This window comes from Phyllobates terribilis, unplaced genomic scaffold, assembly GCF_046119375.1.
Source record: "Phyllobates terribilis strain yellow unplaced genomic scaffold, ASM4611937v1 Scaffold_5__5_contigs__length_657084704, whole genome shotgun sequence".
In the NCBI taxonomy this organism is placed as follows: Eukaryota; Metazoa; Chordata; class Amphibia; order Anura; family Dendrobatidae; genus Phyllobates; species Phyllobates terribilis.
The window spans coordinates 233440027-233461397 of NW_027362765.1; the positions used below are offsets into that span (position 1 = coordinate 233440027).

The window sequence follows — 21371 nt, forward strand, 5'->3', positions numbered from 1 at the left end:
ATATGTATGTCAAATGTGGCCTCCCTCCCTTTGATGTGAGCTCCGGCGCTGAGCCTGCATTGTTTCAGGAACATGACAGCTGATCTTATAAATCCACCCGCGGCTGTTGACATGTTAAATGCCGCTGTCGATTTCCGACAGCAGCATTTAACATGGTCGCGCTGGAAGAGCGTCATAATACCCGCCCATCGGCATGCCTGTCACATGATCGCAGGGCGCTGATGGGTTGGCATGACAATCCGTGGTCTGCAGAAGACACCTATGGTGGTCATAGCCGATGTGCTATGAGCGCCGCCCAGCGGCCGGCGTTCATAGCAGATGAGCATTTCTGCAACGCACAGCAGGGCTGGAGCCACACCACTGATTGGCAGCTTTCTGCCCATGCAGTGTACACAGAAAGCTGACATTCAGTGGTGAGGGAGGGTGTGAAGACCCGGGGTCTTCCGTGGGCCTGATACTACTCAGACAACACAGGGTGAGGATAAAACAGTGTGCCAATACTTTATTGAACCACAAAGCAGACAATAAACAGAACAGTCCCAGCAAATACCCAAGATGGTACACAGTCTCATCCTTCCAATGGCCCGCTTGGGATAGAACAGCTGCGACTTTGGGACTTCCAGGGCCAACTACCTCAACCAGTGGCCCCTCGCTTTTGGCGGACCCCACAGAGAGAAGGTAGTGGCAAGCTTAGGAAGCCGACTGTCCATCGAGGTACAAGGCCAGGAGACCAGATGGTCCCACCATGACCTCTCCGAGAGTTTCCATTGGGCCAGATGATCGGCTGGTCCCAATCTGGCTTCTCCGAATGTCTCCATGGGTGCCAGGTGACCGGAGGGTCCCACCTGGTAACCCCAAACAACATATCCATGGGGTCAGGTGATTTCATCGTCCCAACCTGGTCTCCCCAAATGTATCTATGAGCTTCCTAATGGTCAAGGAGCATATCCGTACCTTTCCAGTCAAGACCATATACCCTTAGGCTGGAATCATGTAGAATCCAAATCTGTGTCTCTTTGGATAAAGCCATGCTACCAAGCTGATGGTCTTAAGAGAGTCTGATCTTTGATTCTCCTTGTAAAGTCTCTTTCAATTCTCTGTTTCAAAAATCTTTGCTACAGAGGTGTATGTCCTTAAAATAGTTACAAGTGTCTTTTGAAGTACACATCCACAGGTCAAGGATTAGGGAGGGTGTTATTCCACAGGTCTCAGGTCTCATTGTTTGAGCATTCAATCAACCCACACAGCCGACGTAGCAGGGGGGCTCTTTAAATCAACATCTAGCTGGCTTTAGTATAATATGAAATTAGCATAGTAACAAACATCATTGTTTGAGAATAAGAGAAGACAACAATCAGGGTTATACAAGTACTGGTCTGTCCTCTTGACCAGCCACAGAAATACACATATATTTACAAGTCAACACAAAAACACTAGGGTATTTCTCTTGGCTTAACAAATCTAGACATCTTGCTGATTAAGATTAGAAGGTGTTTCGTCACAGAGGGGTTATATAGATCTCATGAATATGTACGACTACCTGGCAGCAGGGTTACTAGTCCTCTCATAATAATCTCTTGCTGATAAAACAGTGATGGGGTAATGAATTAAATTGACAATCCTAATTTTCCATAAATAGATTAGATTATTTGATATATGTGCATAATCTAATCTATTTATGGCAAATTAGGATTGTCATTTTCATTAATTTTAATTGTGATCTGAGAAGGATGGGAGCTGGATGAACCCTTCTTGAGAAATGAATGGGCCTGGGAGCGGCTCGAGATGGGGCTACCACCGCCGAGAGATTGGACTGTCCTTGGGGTTACCCACTTCCTATGCAGGATTAGGCGATGGTGCAGGTGACACAGAAGGCTGGCGCCCATTTTTACATGTCATGGGCTTTGGCCCTAACCAAAACCGGGTCACTTACAGCCCAAGCACCTGGGAATCAAGGTCCAGGAAGCAGGTGGAGGCAGTCCCCCCGGCCTCCCAAATAAAGAGAAGAAGAAGCGGACACCTGAAAAGGATTTTGTTCTAAGCCACAGTTGTGCCTGTTGCACAGGAAGGAACCACTGAGGAACTGTTCAGCGTTCCTGTGGGCAGGAGGCCTAAAGTGTGCCAAGGATCCCGGTGTTGGCCAGGACAGCCAGAAGAGTTCCCGGTTTGTTTTTGTGCACGGTTGCGCATTCCCCTGCTGCATTAAGGGACACTGAACTCTTTAAGGACACAAGACCTTTTCTGTCCCTATGGGCTGTGCTATTAAAAGGGGCTGTTACCAGCAAAAAGGGGAGGGGAGGAAATGAATGACTGATGATCTGGACAGGTCAGCACTCTATGGATATTTTAATGAGGCTCGCAAGTTGTTCCCTTCAAGGGTCTATGGATGACTGTATAACCCTCCTCATCATTTTCTCCTGGCTTTGCACTTTGTGCAAAGTCTTTACGAGTGTAGGAGTACCTCAACTACACTTTAAAAATATTTGAATGAGGCACTACAGTTGGTGCCTTTAAGAGCGTATAGATGCCCCAGCTTGTAATTTTTGGCAGGCTTTGCACTGTGTGCAGAGCTTTTATGAATGTAGGAGTACCACAACTACACTTTGTTCACAATATTTGAATGAGGCACTACAGTTGGTGCCTTCAAGGATGTATGGATGACCCAGCTTGAAATTTTTGTCGGGCTTTGCACTTAGTGCATAGCCTTTATTAGTTTAGAAGTACCACTACATGACAATTTGAGCAGAATATGGATGAGGCCCTTGTTTATGTCTAATACAGGGTGTATCTGAGTCTTTCCATCTAATTTTTGGCAGTTCTTTCAAAAATGACACTGACATTTCCAATGTTTTAATAAAAATTCAACTTTGGTTTACTTATATTATTATTATTTCTTAAATCCTTTTTAAATTTTGCCTTACATACAAGTCATTATACAGGAAAGAATGTTTCTTAACATTTTGTTTTCCTGTAAACTCCAATTTCTCTTCAATTTTGAATGTTTTATTGTGTGACACCATTGTTCTCATCAGCAACCTTGGAGTCAGACATGCTTCCAGGGGTCTTCCTCATGCTGTTCTCTTTCCATTCAGCACTTTTTTCATCCATTTGAACATTTTCACTGCGTCCTAGACCTCCTTGTAGGGTCTGCCAGATAAATGCTAGGATTTCCCATTGATTCCCATTGTGCTCGTTACTCAAAACCGGCATCCGAGCATTAGGAATTGCTCGGTTTGAGTAACGAGCATTCGACCATTGTAGTGCTCGCTCATCCCCAGTGGTTATTTAAAGCTGTATTAAATCAAGACATGAGTGCACCGACTCAATAACATACCTGTGCCCATCTTGTGGAGGAGATAGAAGGTAGTAGGCGCTATATGCACTGAGATATATGGGAGAACAGAAGAGGAATGCGCACTGATATAGGGAGAAGAGGAAGGAACGTCCGGCTCAGGTGAATGCCGGTCAGGAAGTGTGTGCAAGCTTGGGAGTGCGTTACTACGGGTCTTGTTGAAAACAGAATTTGATCAGTGTCAGCATCGTGTGATCCGATTCTCTTGGATGAGAAAATTGGAGCACACTGTGAGGAGAAGAGGGAGAACAAATTTTCTCAATCTTCTCCATTGTATCAGTGTATGGAAATCGGACTGCACTCAGATGTCATCCAAGTGTAGTCCAGTGGTTTCCATGCACCCATAGACTTGTATGGCCGAGTGCAATCCAAATATCAGAGCAAACTGGGACATGCAATGAGTCATGCAAAGTCTGTCCGAGGAAAAAATCGAACATGTGCACGGCCCATAGACTAACATTGGTCCGGGTGCAATCTGATATTTTATCGGATTGCACTCAAGACCGATAATACGGTCGTCTGTATCTGCTGGCTATGGGGCGGGCTCAGCCTTTGAGCCCGCTCTTTATACCCACTCCCAACTTGCGACGTGCATGTATGGCGGATGTCGAGAAGCGGGTAAAAGACTTATTTTATTTCATATGCAAATGACTCCATCATAGTCAGTGTGCACGTGCAGCGCTGCGGTTAGGGTTCAGGCAGTTAGGCGGTTAGGTGTCATTGACAGTGCTCACTTGGCCAGAGCAGGTGCTGCCAAGGTCAGCGGCACACACACACTGTGAGGACGGGTTCCCCTTTCATCTTTGCCTCCTGTCAGCTGCCGCTACCCGCTACGATCAGAATTGTAGCAAGCAGCTTGAGAGAGGAGAAGAGGGCAGAGAGGATCAGTTATGTGCCAAGTGAGCGCTATCCACCAGAATAAGGGAATTGCTCAGAATGCAAACTGAGGGGAGCGTAACGATGCACCGAGCTCTTGGCCACTCCCAGGGTGCAAGTTTTATAAGTAATTATAGCAATGAAATATACACTGCTTATAAGAATTTCCTAACTCATAAGTCCCTTATATAACTATTTAATGAGTTTAATTAGCATTTTAGGGGTGACTCTCTTTAAAGAAGTTGTGCCACCTTCATATTTATATTATTTTGGGAAGAAATAGTATTTTTGATGTTTCTTCAATGTATTTCTATTAAAAATAATACATGTTTATAGAGATATTTGTGTTTTATGATAAGAATGGTGCCCATAAGAGTTAGTAATATTGTGGCTCTGTATATTTGACTGTTATTAGATGGTTGAGCATGTGTATTAACTTTTTATTCTCTTGTCACTATGGATAAAAGTATAATCCTGTAAAAGTATAATCCTTTGCCCTGATTAGTTCTCTCCCAGAGCAGTAAAAATAGGGGGAAACTTTATACAAAGCTAGCCAGGATAGAAGAGTCTAATTTTACTGCTGCATGCGGCTTTCAAGACAAATTTACTGCACTTCCTCGACCATCTGTCTTCTGTTACGGTAGCCACACACAGTAGGAAAAATTAGATTTCTACCATCCTGGCCTGCTTTATATATGCTATTTCTGGCTTTTTACAGCAATAGAAGAAAGCTGGCCAGGACGGAGGATTATACTCTTACAGCTGAGCGAACCTACAGTGGCAGGAGAATAAAGAGTGACTGCGCATGCTCGGCCACCTAATAACGATTACACACAAAGAGTCATAAATCTGGCAATAGTACTAACTTTTAAGAGCATAATCCCGCTAATAAAACATAAATATCTTTTTAATCTTTTATTTTTAATAGGAGGAAATTGAAAAAATGGCAAAAATTCAATTTTCTTCATAAATATAAATATGGTTTATATTTAAGAACTCTGATTGAAAGTTCAAAATGTTCTAAAACTGACACGCAGAGAACATCAGGGGGGTTATGTGTATGCAATCAACTGTAACTTTTTGTGGTCATTAATCCACACTGGTTGCTAATGTATTTTCTATCGACATGACCCTCACTCTATTTTAAATGCCACAATCACAGAATGTAAAATGTGCAATCATCTATACATAGGGAAATAGCCATTCTATTCCATAAATTAAAGCTGTCTCCAGGACATGGTCACTTAAAGGTGTAATAAATGAGCTTAACAAAAGGTCAGCTCTGCATCTTGGATAATAAAATATTATCCTGTACTGGCTACTGCTATGTTTTCGATACATAGCAGAGTGATTGTCAGCTCTTGGCTAAGGTTCTACGGCTGAGTCCCATGTAGAGAGAACACTGAACAGCACTTTCTTAAAGGGTTGGTCCAAAACTAATATTGATTTTCATCCTAAATGTCTCTCTATTTATTATAATAATATAATAGTTTTTCTAATATGGTTTAATTAAAAAATCCCTACTGTTCCCTCTCTAATCTAACTGCTGTATTTTTTTTTACCTATATCTGTTTTGGTGGTGCTGGCTTTGAGGATCTACAATGCATACTGGTATACTCAAATGAGACATCATCAGGGAACTGAGGCTGCAGTCACTGCCTAGTCCACACCCTGATCAAAGCGTCATCAGAGACGTCTGCAATATTGTTCTCTGTGCACAGTGACAGTGCGCTCCCTAATTAGATATGACGAGCCGACAAGAGAGCGCAGCGAGCAGAGACCAGTCATGCCTCCGAAAATAATGCGCACCGGGAAGAATATTGCACAGTAACACCACGTTCACACGTTCAGTATTTGGTCAATATTTTACATCAGTATTTGTAAGCCAAAATCAGGAGTGGAATGATCAGAGGAAAAGTATAATAGAAACACGTCACCACTTCTGCCTTTTTCACCCACTCCTGGTTTTGGCTTACAAATACTGAGTTAAAATACTGACCATATATTGAACATGAGAATGTGGCCTAAGAATGGAGCTCATACTGAGCATACGTTGGAATTGACAACTGATGCATGCTCAGTACAGCAGGTCAAAACCCTGAAATAGACGTCACTGATGATGCTTCATTTCAGGGTGGGGACAAATGCTGTAGCAGTGATCGCAGTCTCTGCCCCTTGATGACATCTCGTTTGAGTATCCCAGCATGCACTGAGGATTCTCAAATGAAGCATCATCAAAACGGAAATAGATAAAAAAATAAATAAAATAGATTAGCGAGTGAAGGGTAGAGATTTTTTAATGAAACAATAGTCCAAATTTTTTTTGTATTATTCAGATAAATAGAGAGACATTTAAGATGTAAATCAATAATTGTTTCAGACCAACCCTTTAATTCTTTGAAGGCTTTAACATACAATGTTTGCAATAGCTAATTTTCTTAGTAAATCCCAGGGAACACCCAGATCTGTACAAGGATTTGGTTGCCTTTTATACAAAAGTCTCTAGGTTATGGCCGTGAACTACCTGCTGGCTGGTGAAGCGAGTTGGCAGAGATATTGTCTACTAGTTGGGTCCACCTACTGGCTGGTGAAGCAAGTTGGCAGAGATGCTGTCTACAAATTGGGTCCTAAGGCCACGGCCCCACTATCAGTATTTGGTCAGTATTCGGTCAGTATTTTTTCTCAGGAGTGGGAGCCAAAGCCAGAAGTGGGTGATAAATGCAGAATTGGTGACTTGTTTCTATTATATCTTTTCTCTGATTGTTCCTCACCTGGTTTTGTCTCCCACTCCTGAGAAAAAATACTGATCGAATACTTACCAAATACTGATAGTGGGGCCGTGGCCTAACAAGTGAAATGTGATCAGACAAAATCAGCAGTCAAGCCAGGTAGTAAGACAGTCTAGAACAAAGTACAATTGTCCAAAAAACAAAGGCATGTCCATTTTTCAGCCCATTTGCAGATCAAAATTGTCTCTTCAATTGAACGAATATGTAAAAAATAATGCGCTAGCACTCGGATACCATCTGTGTGTCATCCAAGTGCTGTCCTTTTATTTACTATTTAGTAAGTAGTAGAAACTTAGATTTTTTTCAATATGAAAAAAAATTAGATGTCACACTAATGGTTAAAACACAAAAAAGGATGATAATCACATCTGCACACTGATGAAAAATAGTCTGTTTTCTTTCTCGTATGCATAAATATAACTGTTGCCTGAATGTGGTCTAAAGGAGCAGAGTAGTAGGTAACAAGGCTTTTCAGCTAACATAAGCATCAATCAGGAATCTAGTATTAGGAACAGAATAAATGCTTATAACTGGCAAGGGACCAGATGTCAGGGGAAGCTTGAATAAGGCTGTACCACTGGCCACCGAACACCATCCTGCAATTAGTCTGCTGACTGGACCCACTCATTGACTGATCAGTAAGACCTAATTTACATGTACCAACTCCTTCCCACCTGGCCAATTATTGTTTTTGCGCTAATTTTGTCACTCATTTTGCTGTCTACATAGTCATATGAGAGATTGTTTAATGTAGGATGAGTTGTAGTTTTCAATGCCACTATTTTTTCTACTATACAATCTACTGGAAAATTTAAAGTTTGGTGAAATGGTGCAGAAAACGCATTTTGCTATTGTTCTTCTTTGGGTTTGGTTTTGACAGTGTTCATTTTGCATTAAAAAATTACCTAGCAAAATGATTCTCCAGGCAAGTATAATTATATCAATACTAAATTGAGCAGGTTAATAGGGCGTATCAGGGTCAGTTTTTACGAGCAGTCATAAGAGATGGGTGGGAGTGGCTGCTCACATATGCCCACCCCAGGGCGTGGTTTGTTGTAAATAAAATGGAGGCCAAGTGTCTCATTTGGTGTCTGTGTCTGGAGACATGTGGATCTCCAGTGTGCTGGTCTGTGCTAAGGCCTTGAGAACTGGACACTGACCTGTAGTGGGCGAACCCGCACCATTGCATGGACATTTTGCTTTATGTTTTCCCTTTGTCCTGGAAAAGGCTGTCTTTTGTTTGCCTATGCTAAGCGGTTTATGAAGTCCGAATAAACCTGCTTGAACATTTTTATGAAAAGGTTTCCTTTTCCTACCTGAACCGTGGCTGAGTGAGTACCAAACCCCCACAATTGGTGGAGAATGCGGGCATGAATCCTGGGTGAAGGCCACCAGCCAGCAAGGGACGTCTGGCAGCATGGAGGAGCTGATTAAGCAACTGCTGCAGGCTAACCTCCAGCAGCATCAACAGCAGCAGTAGCAGTGGCAACAGCAGCAGTAGGCACAGCAGCAGAATCAACAGCAGCAGCAGTGTCAAAAGCAGCAGCAGATGCAGCAACTACAGCACAAGCAGCAGATGGAGCTCCTGGCCGAGGTGATCCATGGCCGGGCAACCGCCCCACAGCCTACTCCAGGTGATGACTCTCACGTGAGGGAGACGGTAAGGAGAGCATTGCAAAAGATGACCCCCGGTGATGACGTCAAGGCGTTCCTGATGGTCTTTGAGAGGGTGGCAGAACGGGAGAAATTGCCTCCGGAGAAGTGGGCGGAGGTGCTGGCGCCATATTTAACAGGGGAGCCGCAGAAGGCCTATTATGACTTGGCCAAGTTGAAAACTGAGATTTTGGCGCGCTTGGGAGTGATTCTGACTGTCAAAGCGCAACGGGTGCACCACTGGGCCTATTGTAGTGACAAACCTCCCCGCTCCCAAATGTTCGACCTCCTACACTTGGTCCAAAAGTGGTTGCAACCTGAATCTACCTTCCCAGCACAGATGGTGGAGAGGGTCGTCATGGACAGGTTCATCCACTCCCTTCCGAGGTCGGTGCAATCCTGGGTTGCCCAGGGAGATCCCCGTAATACCGATGACCTGGTGGGATTGGTGCAAAGGTACCAGGCGGTAGAGAGTTCCTTGGGGAAGCCAGGGGTTGTAGCGTTTCTATACTGGGGATCCCAAAAGGGGGCGGACACCCAAAACAGGGGAACTAGAGACATGTCTGGGAGGCGTCCTAGAGCCCAGGAGGGGTCTGAGTTGCTGCACAAGGTCCCGCCCCATAACATAGTATGTTGGAGGTGTCATACCCCTGGTCACATAGCCGCCAGTTGCCCCATGACCAACGAGCCAATGGACTGTAGCACAGGACGGCGCTGTTCATATTTTGCTTATCCTGACTGTAGTGCTGTTCCTCAGTCAGGCGATGGACCACAGGCATGTCTCGTGTTGGTGAATGGAGTGCCAGTGACCACTCTGTTAGACTAGGAGAGTTTGGTAACCCTAGTGAGGGCCACAATTCCTCATCGGCTGATTCCGGGGAAGAAGGTCAGCGTCCGTTATATCCATGGGGACGCTAAGGACTACCCTGTGGCCTGAGTGGTCATAGATTCAAACTATGGTGCCGAGTCCCACGAGGTGGGCATAGTCAAGGACCTGTTGCACCTGGTGATAATAGGGTGGGACTTTGACTTGTTTTGGGACTTGTGGGAAAAAGGGAGGAAGCTGGGTTGTCCAGACAACAACCAGGTCGCTCCTGAAGGAACCTCATCGCAGGCCACCGCTGACGGGTTTCCTTTTTGTGTGCTTGCTGGGGATGAGGATGAGGCAGCATCCCCGGAGACCAATATCCCTGAGCTGGAGGTGTCCGGGGGAAACTTTTGAACCGCCCAACTCAGGGACTTAACTCTGAAAGGGGCATTTGATAATGTCACTTTACTGAATAGTGTTGCTCAAGAGCCGGGGGCTGACACCCGATATCCGTACTTTGCTGTGAATGGGGAGTTGCTATATCGGGTCACCAAGCTCAGAGGGGAGGTAATCGAGCAGTTACTAGTGCCAGGCCTGTACAGACGCAGGGTGTTAGATATGGCCCATACACATGTCTTAGGTGGGCATCTAGGGGTAGAAAAAGCCAAGAAAGGATACTCCACAGGTTCTACTGGCCCAGTTTTCACCGAGAGATCATGAATTATTGTAGGTCCTGTCCCACTTGTCAGCTGACCTCGCTGTGGCTCACTTCCGTAGCCCCTTAGTGCCACTGCACATCACTAAGGTCTCATTCGACCACATCGCCATAGATCTAGTGGGGCCCCTGGTCAAGTCCGCCAGAGGACATCAGTATATCCTGGTGGTACTGGATTACAGTACCCGGTACCCAGAGACTGTACCACTATGAAAGGCCTCTGCCAAGTGCATAGCCCGGGAGCTGGTCCACATCTTTTCGAGAACGGTGTTGCCTAAGGAGATCCTAACGGACCAAGGGATCCCATTTGTGTCAAGGGTGATGAGGGAGTTGTGCAAAACTCTGCAAATCACATAACTCATGACCTCAGTCTACCACCCACAGACAGACGGCTTGGTGGAGAGGTTTAATAAAACCTTGAAGGCCATTTTGAAGAAGGTCGTAGAGAAAGACGGCCAGGACTGAAACTGTCTACTGCCGTACCTTCTGTTCTCTATTAGAGAAGTCGCACAGGCTTCTACTGGATTCTCCCCATGTGAGCAATTATATGGCTGACACCCCTGCGGACTCCTGGACGTAGCGAAGGAGACCTGGGAGGCAGAGTCTACACCACACAGGAGTGTAATCGAACACGTGGCCCAGATGCTAGAGAGGATTGCAGAGGTGATGCCCATTGTGAAAGAACACCTCCTCAAAGCACAAGAGGCACAGTCGAGGGTGTACAATAGATCGGCGAGGGTGAGACACTTCAACCCTGGGGATCGGGTACTGGTACTGGTACCTACAGTGGAGAGCAAATTAGTAGTCGAAAAGGTTGGCAACGTCAACTATAGAGTCCACCAACCAGGGAGAAGGAAGCCCTACCAGGTGTACCACGTCAACCTGATTAAGCCTTGGTGAGCTAGGAAGCCCGTGGAAGCTCTGTGTTTGGTGGCAAAGACTGAAGCCGACGTGGAGGAAGTCAGTGTCACGTGCCCAGAAGCAACAGTGCTGAGAGTTGCTACATCGGAACAGAGATCTATTCTCTGAATTACCAAGTTGTACCCAAATCATAGAGCATGAGGTTCTTACGGAGCCTCATGTCCGAGAAAACATGAAGCTGCATTGGATTCCGGAAGCCCACCGAGAGGTGATCTCGAAGGAAGTGAAGCGGATGCTGAGCCTGGGAGTCACTGAGGAGTCCAAGAGTGGCTGGACCAGTCCCATAGTCTTGGTGCCGAAACCAGATGGAGAATGGCGGTTTTGCAATGACTATAGGAAACTCAACAAGGTCTCAAAGTTCGACACCTACCCAATGCCCAGGGTAGACGAACTGATTGAAAGGTTAGGATCGGCCAGATACATTACCGCGCTTGACCTCACAAAAGGGTATTGGCAAATTCCTATGTCCCAAGACGCCAAGGAGAAGACAGCCTTCTCAACGCCAGACAGATGCTTCTAGTACACAAGGATGGCGTTTGGGTTACAAGGAGCACCAGCCACCTTCCAGAGAGCCATGGACCGGATCCTAGCTCTTCACAAGAAGTACGCAGCGGCCTACCTGGATGACATTGTGATCTACACTCAGGATTGGGAAAGCCATCTGAGCAAAGTCCAGGCGATACTTGATGCTCTATGGAAGGCGGGGTTTTCCATAAACTCGAAGAAATGTGCCATGGGCATGGAGGGAGCCAAATACTTGGGTTATGTCATAGGCAGAGGCGTAATGAAGCCCCAAATAAATAAAGTCTACGTGATCCGGGGGTGGCCACAACATCTCTCAAAAAAGCAGGTCAGAGCATTCCTGGGCATCGTGGGCTACTACCATCGGTTCATACCTAACTCCGCCATGACAGCCGCCCCTTTGACTGACCTCCTTAAAGGGACAAAATCAGCTATGGCTAAGTGGTCTTCAGAAGCTGAGACGGCCTTCCAGGAACTCAAGCAAGTCCTGTGTAAACAACCAGTGTTGGTGGCACCGGATTTCTCGAAGGAGTTTGTGGTCCAGACGGATGCATCAGATGTCTGGTTGGGGGCTGTCCTATCACAAGAGATTAACGGGGAAGAGCACCCCATAATGTATTTAAGCCAGAAGTTGACATCATGTGAAAATAATTACTCCATAGAGGAAAAGGAATGTTTCGCCATCAAGTGGGCGCTGGACACCCTGAGATACTACCTTTTAGGCAGGAAGTTCAGGCTGGTGTCAGACCATGTCCCACTCAGATGGATGCACGAGAAGAAGGTGAACAATGCCCGAGTGACCAGGTGGTTCGTAGCCCTTCAGGATTTCAGCTTCCATGTAGAGCATAGGCCTGGGAAACTGCATGGTCCTGATGACGCACTGTCAAGGGTCCACTGTTTGCTAGCGGAAGGTGCCAAGCTCCCCGGCTTTGGGCAGAGGAGGGGGTATGTAAGATGGCCGTCGGACAGGTCCTTAATGGGAGATATGTATCACCAAGGTTGGTAGCTTCGGTGATCTGAAACCTGAAAAGTATGTTCCAGCACGTATAGTGCTGAAAGGGTTAATAGGGTGCATCAGGGCCTGTTTTTAAGAGCTGTCATAAGAGATGAGTGGGAGTGGCTGCTCACATATCCCCACCCCGGGGCGTGGTTTGTTGTAAATAAAATGGAGGCCAAGTGTCTCATTTGGTGTCTGTGCCTGGAAACGTGTGGATCTCCAGTGTGTTGGAATAAACCTGCTTGAATATTTTTATGAAAACGTTTCCTGCTCCTACCTGAACCGCGGTGGAGTGAGTACCAAACCCCTACAATATATAAATTATTATTTTTTCTTAAGTGCTGAAAATTTTTTGAGGAAATTTGTGAAAAAGAAAAAAAAAAGAAAAAATATGTTTTATGTGCATTTTCTGAGACACATAACTTTTCATTTTTCTGTCAATGAGGCAATGTAAAGCCTTATTTTTTGTGAACCGAGATGATGTTTTATTAATACCATTTTGCGGTACATAACATATTTTGATTGCTTTTATTGCATTTTTTGTGGGGAGATGCAGTGATCAAAAAAGACGGCATTTCTGGCATTTCATTTATATATTTATTTTTTAATTTCTTTATTATTAAAATGGGAAAATGAATACAGTTATTACTTTTTATTATTATTTGATTTAATTTTTGGTCCCCTTAAGAGACTTGAACCTGCAATTGTTTAATCTCATGCTCTATATATATATATATATATATATATATATATATATATATATATATATATACAGTGCAGACCAAAAGTTTGGACACACCTTCTCATTTAAAGATTTTTCTATATCTTCATGACTTTGAAAATTGTACATTCACACTGAAGGCATCAAAACTATGAAGCTCATCAAGAGAATGCCAAGAGTGTGCAAAGCAGTCATCAAAGCAAAAGGTGGCTACTTTGAAGAACCTAGAATATAAGACATATTTTCAGTTGTTTCACACTTTTTTGTTAAGTATATAATTCCACATGTGTTAATTCATAGTTTTGATGCCTTCAGTGTGAATGTACAATTTTCATAGTTATGAAAATACGGAAAAATCTTTAAATGAGAAGATGTGTCCAAACTTTTGGTCTGTAATGTGTTTGGGGTCACCCGGACAATTTTGTGTTGTCCATGAAAACGCATACTTTTATTTATCAAATGAGTTGCAAAATGAATAGAAAATATAGTCCAGACATTGACAAGGTTAGAAATAATGATTTTTATTTGAAAGAATAATTTTCTCCTTCAAACTTTGCTTTCGTCAAAGAATGCTCCCTTTGCAGCAATTCCAGCATTGCAGACCTTTGGCATTCTAGCTGTTAATTTGCTGAGGTAATCTTGAGAAACTTCACCCCATGCGTCCCGAAGCCCCTCCCACAAGTTGGATTGGCTTGATGGGCACTTTTTGCTTACCATACGGTCAAGCTGCTCCCATAACAGCTCAATGGGGTTGACATCTGGTAACTGCACTGGCCACTCCATTACAGATAGAATACCAGCTGCCTGCTTCTTCCCTAAATAGTTCATGCATAATTTGGAGGTGAGCTTTGGCTCATTGTCCTGTTGTAGGATGAAATTGGCTCCAATCAAGCGCTGCACACAGGGTATGGCATGGCGTTGCAAAATGGAGTGATAGCCTTCCTTATTCAAAATCCCATTTACCTTGAACAAATCTCCCACTTTACCAGCACCAAAGCAACCCCAAACCATCACATTACCTCCACCATGCTTGACAGATGGCGTCAGGCACTCTTCCAGCATCTTTTCAGTTTTTCTGTGTCTCACAAATGTTCTTCTGTGTGATCCAAACACCTCAAACTTTGATTCATATGTCCATAAAACTTTTTTCCAATCTTCCTCTGTCCAATGTCTGTGTTCTTTTGCCCATATTAATCTTTTCCTTTTATTAGCCAGTCTCAGATATGTCTTTTTCTTTGCCACTTCGCCCTGAAGGCCAGCATCCCGGAGTCGCCTCTTCACTGTAGACATTGACACTGGCGTTTTGCGTGTACTATTTAATGAAGCTGCCAGTTGAGGAGTTGTGAGGCGTCGATTTCTCAAACTAGAGACTCTAATGTACTTGTCTTGTTGCTCAGTTGTGCAGCGGGGTCTCCCACTTCTCTTTCTACTCTGGTTACAGCCTGTTTGTGCTCTCCTCTGAAGGGAGTAGTACACAACGTTGTAGGAAATCTTCAGTTTCTTGGCAGTTTCTCGCATGGAATAGCCTTCATTTTTAAGAACAAGAATAGACTGTCGAGTTTCACATGAAAGTTCTCTTTTTCTGGCCATTTTGAGAGTTTCATAGAACAAACAAATGTAATTCTCCAGATTCTCAACTAGCTCAAAGGAAGGTCAATTTTATAGCTTCTCAAATCAGCCAAACCGTTTTCAGCTGGGCTGACATACTTGTGCAAGGGTTTTCTAGGGTTTTCTAAACATCCATTAGCCTTCTTACACAGTTAGCAAACACAATGTACCATTAAAACGCTGGAGTGGTGGTTGTTGGAAATGGGCCTCTATACACCTATGTAGATATTGCAATAAAAACAAGATGTTTGCAGCTAGAATAGTCATTTACCACATTAATAATGTATAGGGGGTATTTCTGATTCATTTAATGTTAGCTTCATTGAAAAAAAATGTGCTTTTCTTTAAAAAATAATGAAGTTTCTAAATGACCCCAACCTTTGAACGGTAGTGTATATATATACATACAGTATATATATTGTGGACACAACTGTATTTGTACAATTGTCCTATAGTGCCAATCATTATCATAATTAATAAACCACTTAATTCATACTTAGAAATTTGACTCTTTCTAGACTTTTAATTGGTGCATTAAGTAGATGGTTCAATATAGAAAGGGTCCTAGCATCTTTTTAAAGAGGGGAAATATTAGTATATTTCACAGAATAAATGGAACATTATTTCTTGACCACTTCCAATATATGATATAAATTTAGATGACAATTAAGACTTGACTACTTTTATTTAGATACTGAAAATGATTACTACTGCCTCTCAAATTTCGGGCCGGCTAACGATAATATATAATAGAATAGTCGCACACATTGTGGATCCAAAATAAAACTCTCGTCTTGGAATATGCATGTATTTTATGTCAGCACTCTCCAATGACTTGTCAGATTTACTGTACACATGTAAAGCTGCTACTTTTGTCGTCAAAAATGCTTATCTTAGCGCCTGAAGTTTGTAATTAAGGGCTAAGTGATTGGCAGAATGTAGTATTGAGCTGTGATGTAGTCCTATACTGCTGATGTGGGATTTTTCAATGGTTCTTTACAAGCGTCCATGACAGCTTCCTACTGTAGATTGATAGACGTCAATAGTTAGTGAACATGATGTGGTAATGAGGAAGCTGTAGTAAAAAGGCTTAAGTGCTTGACTAGCTGGAGACTGCATGCATTGTTCAAATTCATCATTCACCATAATTTATGGTCACAACATTTAATTAACATGCATTTGGGGGGGGAAAGTTACATTTTAAGCAACAGAACAATCTGCCTTATGCCTGTCACTAACAAGATTGATGTAGTGAAGTCTCCACTTTTCTTAAATAGATTTCTGTGGCCATCAATTTCTATATTTCCTTGCCAATACCTTAGTCATGGTGACAAATGTCCTTACCTGTCTTGCTGTCCACAGTGAAATGCTTCTCCCCCTCCACGACACTATATACCACTCTGGCACTGCTTCCATAAGCTGGGTCATCTGCATCGAATGCTGAAACCGCCATAACGCATGTTCCTATAAGGAGGACACAAACAGACGTCATAATCCCATTCACTATTTAGGCTATGTTCCCATGATGAGCTTTTGTTGCGTTTTTGATGCTGCATATTTTTGCTGCTTCAAAAACAGTTCCAGCAAAGTGAATGTGATTTATATAAATCTCATGCCCGCTGAGCTTCTTTTAACTCTGCGTAAACTGACCTGCGGTGCGTCTTTCAAATCCGCAGCTTGTCAATTTCTCCTGTGGGTATGCTAAGTTTTCTGTTCAAAATTTCCCTATAGACTTACATTAGGAGCGGAAATTCACAGGTAAAAAACAGACATGTGTTTCTGTTGGCGGAAACACATTAAAACACATGTAATTCACACCTAAGTATGTCAATAAAGTTTTGTCAAAGCCAAATACCAAAGTATCAAAAAACAAAGTATCAAAAACAAAGCAGCTTTATTTAAAGCATGACATACCAAATGGGGGCAAAAAACACAGCGTCAAAAACATCATGAAGACGCATGTTAAAAAACGCACATAAAAATGCAATAAAAAATGCAGGTAACTAGAGATGTAAACTCCGAACACTCTTGGAAGTCCGTTTTAATGTTCGGAGTACCGGGAGAGAGAGATAGGAGGAAGGGGGTGAAGGTAGAGAGGGAGACACACAGAGAGAGGGAAGGAGGGAGGAAGAGAGGGAGGGAGAGAGAGAATTTTCCAGCTCCAAAGTTCAGGTCCCCATTGATTTCAATGGGGTTCAGTTTCAAGTTTAGGTACAGTTCTAGTACCAGAACCCGAACGTCCATGGGTACGCTTATCCCTACAGGCAACCTAATTTAAATAATAGGTGCGGAAATGGTGTAGAATTTCTGAAAAATAAATGCACCAAAAGCTCATAGTGGGAACTTAGCATTAGCCCACATTCACACATTCGGTATTTGGTCAGTTTTTTACATCAGTATTTGTAAACCAAAACCAGGAGTGGGTGAAAAATGCAGAATTGGTGACTTGTTTCTATTATACTTTTCATCTGACTGTTCCTCACCTGGTTTTGGCTTACACATAATGATGTAAAAAACTGACCAAATGCTCAACGTGGCCTTATGGCCAACTTGCCCAGGAAATTTGACTCACCAACAGGAGATAGCTCAGGGACACTTCCAATGTATGGGGCCTGCAGGAACCGAGGTTCACTATCATTAATGTCCTGCACTTTAATGATGAATTCAGACTCTGGTTCAAGTAGTCTATCCGTGTTTCTATCTCTGGCCTGGGCACGGAGAGTGTAGAAGGTCTTGTGCTCCCGATCCAAGCGCTCGGTGGCATGTATATCTCCGGTCAGTTCATCAATGATAAAGATGGAGCCAGCTCCCTCTCCAGAAATAGTGTATTTAATGGAACCATCTTCTCCGTCTGAGTCTGAGTGAATCTGTGAAGACAAATGGGATGTTGATACGAATCAGAAGAACTGAGATGAAAAAAAACAAATATGACGTTTGTTATTTGACATAAAGTGAAATATTGAATGTAATTCAGGTAAAAAACTCAACTGAACATACACTTTAAGTAGAACAAAATCATTCAGTTCCCTAGGAGACCGAATAATGTCACAATGACTGCGCCCTGTGACAAGGGCACTACCATGACAATGAAGGAGCAAGGGGACAGAGCCAACACAGAGAATATATGTTCAGGGAGGATCACAGGGCGGATGGAGCGGGGTCTTCCAGCATCTCTGTGTGGAGGTTCTAAAACAAAAAGAATAAAATAAAATATATTTTCCTGGCTGATCTCAAAAGAGAAGTCAAAAATGCTTAAAATTCCAGGATCTGAATAGTTAAAACATAAATAAACCTTCCTTTTTAAATACTTTTGTACAGCATAGAAAGTCATAAAACTTTGCTAATCACTTTATTAGGGGATTTTTCTTCATTCCTGTAAAAAAAATTGCTTTTATATATCCTCCAAACCCCTGCTTTTCCCCAGTTTATTTGCCTGTCTTCAGCTGCATTGATATCAGAACATACTCACCTAGAGTTCTCCTCTGAGTGTTCTGCTTATCAGAAGACTCCTCTGCTGCAGGCTTGCTTGTCCTGAAAGTTAGTGAGCTTAGAAACCGCTCCAGTCACTTCTGTATCATAATTAATGTCTTTAATATGTGTCAAGAAAAAGACCCTCGCTGCCCCCGGTGTAATGTAATGGAAGAATTGAATTTGTTTTGACAAGCTCCACGAGTACAGACACAGTGAGGGTCTGTCAAACCTGCTGCAGGGGATAGTTCTGATAAGCAGAACGCTCAGAGAAGGACACTGCTGACCCTCTCACTGCCATCATCAGTACTCCACATCAGTATGTTCTGATGTCAATTCAAATGAAAGCAGGCAAATAGATTAGGAAAGAGCAGAGGTTTTTTACATGAATGAAGACATATCTCCAAAGCGATTTGCACATGTTCATAACCTCCCAGGCTGGACAAATTTATTTCCAAAAATAAAAGTTTAGTTACTCTTTAAATTTAACCCAGGCATTATATTCGGGCATGATACCTGCTTGTACAGTTACATCTGTTACTATTTTAGCAGATTTTGCCCATAGACGTTACTTAACTCTACAAATTCATCAGGATTATTTTTGTCTTTCTCAGAATCAACAATGCACCTTAAAAGTCATCTGCAAGTAGGATCAACCTTCCTAAGCCGTCTATATGGGCATGTAGGTCATAGGAAGCTGAATAAAATATCTTGATATCTGCGATCCAATGTCTTATTCCAGAGCAATCCACATTTCTCTTATATATAAATGTTCAGGACTATGGGCCAGACACTGATCTGCATGAGAATCCGCCTCCAGAGATTATTTTTAATAAAAGGGAACATTACGAGTATGGGACATGTAACTAACTCAGAACAGGACAACGGAACTTTGTCTCCTTACAAAGACATTTGCTGCAGCTCTCACAGCTCTGCTGTATTGGAACAATATTGCAGCTCTGTCTGCCTGTGAGATGGAAGCTGAAGCTGAGAGGAACCTGCAGATGTGTCAGGTATAATCACTCACAGCTCTGCAGTGAGATCAGGAGAGCAGAGAGTGACCATTACACATCACACTGGTAACTTACCTTTGATTTATAATACGCTCTGGAGGCAGATTCACAGGGAGATCAGTGCCCTGAACAGCTCATTTACATATAAGAGAAACATAGATTTCTTTGGAATAATACATCAGATCAAAGATATCAAGGTGTCATTTAATTCTGCTTCCTATGACCTGCATGTACATATAGATGGCTTAGGAGGGTTGATCCTACTGACAGATTCCCTTTAACAAGCAGAACTTCATAAAAATATTTATCTTCTCAAACTTACAAAATATAGAGTTGCAATCATAACTATTCACCCCCAATGCATATACAGTGCCTACAAGTAGTATTCAACCCCCTGCAGATTTAGCTGGTTGACACATGCGGAATTAACTTGGCATTGTGACATTTGTACTGTAGATCAGCCTGGAAGTGGGAAATGCACTGCAGCAAATATTGTTTTGTTTGTTTTTTTTTTTTTTTTTTTAAAACGTTAAAAGTTAATTCAGAGTGTCATTTATTATTCAACCCCTCAAACCACAAGAATTCTGTTTGGTCCCCCTAAAGTATTAAGAAGTAGTTCAGGCACCAAGAATAATGAGCTTCACATGTGTGGATTAAAGATCTCTTTTGCCAACCTTTTCTGACTATTTAAGACCCTCCCCAAACTTGTGAACAGCACTCAGACATGGTCAACATGGGAAAGACAAAGGAGCATTCCAAGGCCATCAGAGACAAGATCGTGGAGGGTCACAAGGCTGGCAAGGGGTACAAAACCCTTTCCAAGGAGTTGGGCCTACCTGTCTCCACTGTTGGGAGCATCATCTGTAAGTGGAAGGCTTATGGAACTACTGTTAGCCTTCCACGGCCTGGACAGCCTTTGAAAGTGTCCTCCCGTGCCGAGGCCAGGCTTGTCCGAAGAGTCAAGGCTAACCCAAGGACAACAAGGAAGGAGCTCCGGGAAGATCTCATGGCAGTGGGGACATTGGTTTCAGACAATACCATAAGTAACGTACTCCACCGCAATGGTCTCTGTTCCAGACGAGCCCGTAAGGTACCTTTACTTTCAAAGTGTCATGTCAAGGCTCGTCTACAGTTTGCTCATGATCACTTGGAGGACTCTGAGACAGACTGGTTCAAGGTTCTATGGTCTGATGAGACCAAGATCGAGATCTTTGGTGCCAACCACACACGTGACGTTTGGAGACTGGATGGCACTGCATACGACCCCAAGAATACCATCCCTACAGTCAAGCATGGTGGTGGCAGCATCATGCTGTGGGGCTGTTTCTCAGCCAAGGGGTCTGGCCATCTGGTCCGCATCCATGGGAAGATGGATAGCACGGCCTACCTGGAGATTTTGGCCAAGAACATCCGCTCCTCCATCAAGGATCTTAAGATGGGTCGTAATTTCATCTTCCAACAAGACAACGACCCAAAGCACACAGCCAAGAAAACCAAGGCCTGGTTCAAGAGGGAAAAAGTCAAGGTGTTGGAGTGGCCTAGTCAGTCTCCTGACCTTAACCCAATTGAAAACTTGTGGAAGGAGCTCAAGAATAAAGTCCACATGAGACGCCCAAAGAACCTAGATAACTTGGAGAAGATCTGCATGGAGGAGTGGGCCAAGATAACTCCACAGACCTGTGCCGGCCTGATCAGGTCTTATAAAAGACAATTATTAGCTGTAATTGCAAACAAGGGTTATTCCACAAAATATTAAACATAGGGGTTGAATAATAATTGACCCACACTTTTATGTTTAAAATTTAATAAAATTCAACTGAACAACATAACTTTTTGGTTTGTAAGATTTATGCTTCTGTTCATAAATCCTACTCTCGTTTGCAGTTTGAAGGCTCTAACTTATTTGCATCTTATCAAACCAGCTAAAT

General features: G+C 43.2%; 1 protein-coding gene across 2 annotated transcripts in view; it reads right to left on the bottom strand.

The window, feature by feature from the left end:
* CDH22 (cadherin 22) overlaps positions 1–21371 on the bottom strand; it is a 509665-nt gene that overhangs the window by 91660 nt on the left and 396634 nt on the right. For both annotated transcript variants that reach the window (XM_073683912.1, XM_073683913.1), the window contains 2 exons: positions 17535–17829; positions 16307–16426 (listed from right to left, as the gene is read on the bottom strand). In XM_073683912.1, the coding sequence (XP_073540013.1) occupies positions 16307–16426; positions 17535–17829 (415 nt within the window). The remainder of the gene's footprint in view (positions 1–16306; positions 16427–17534; positions 17830–21371) is intronic.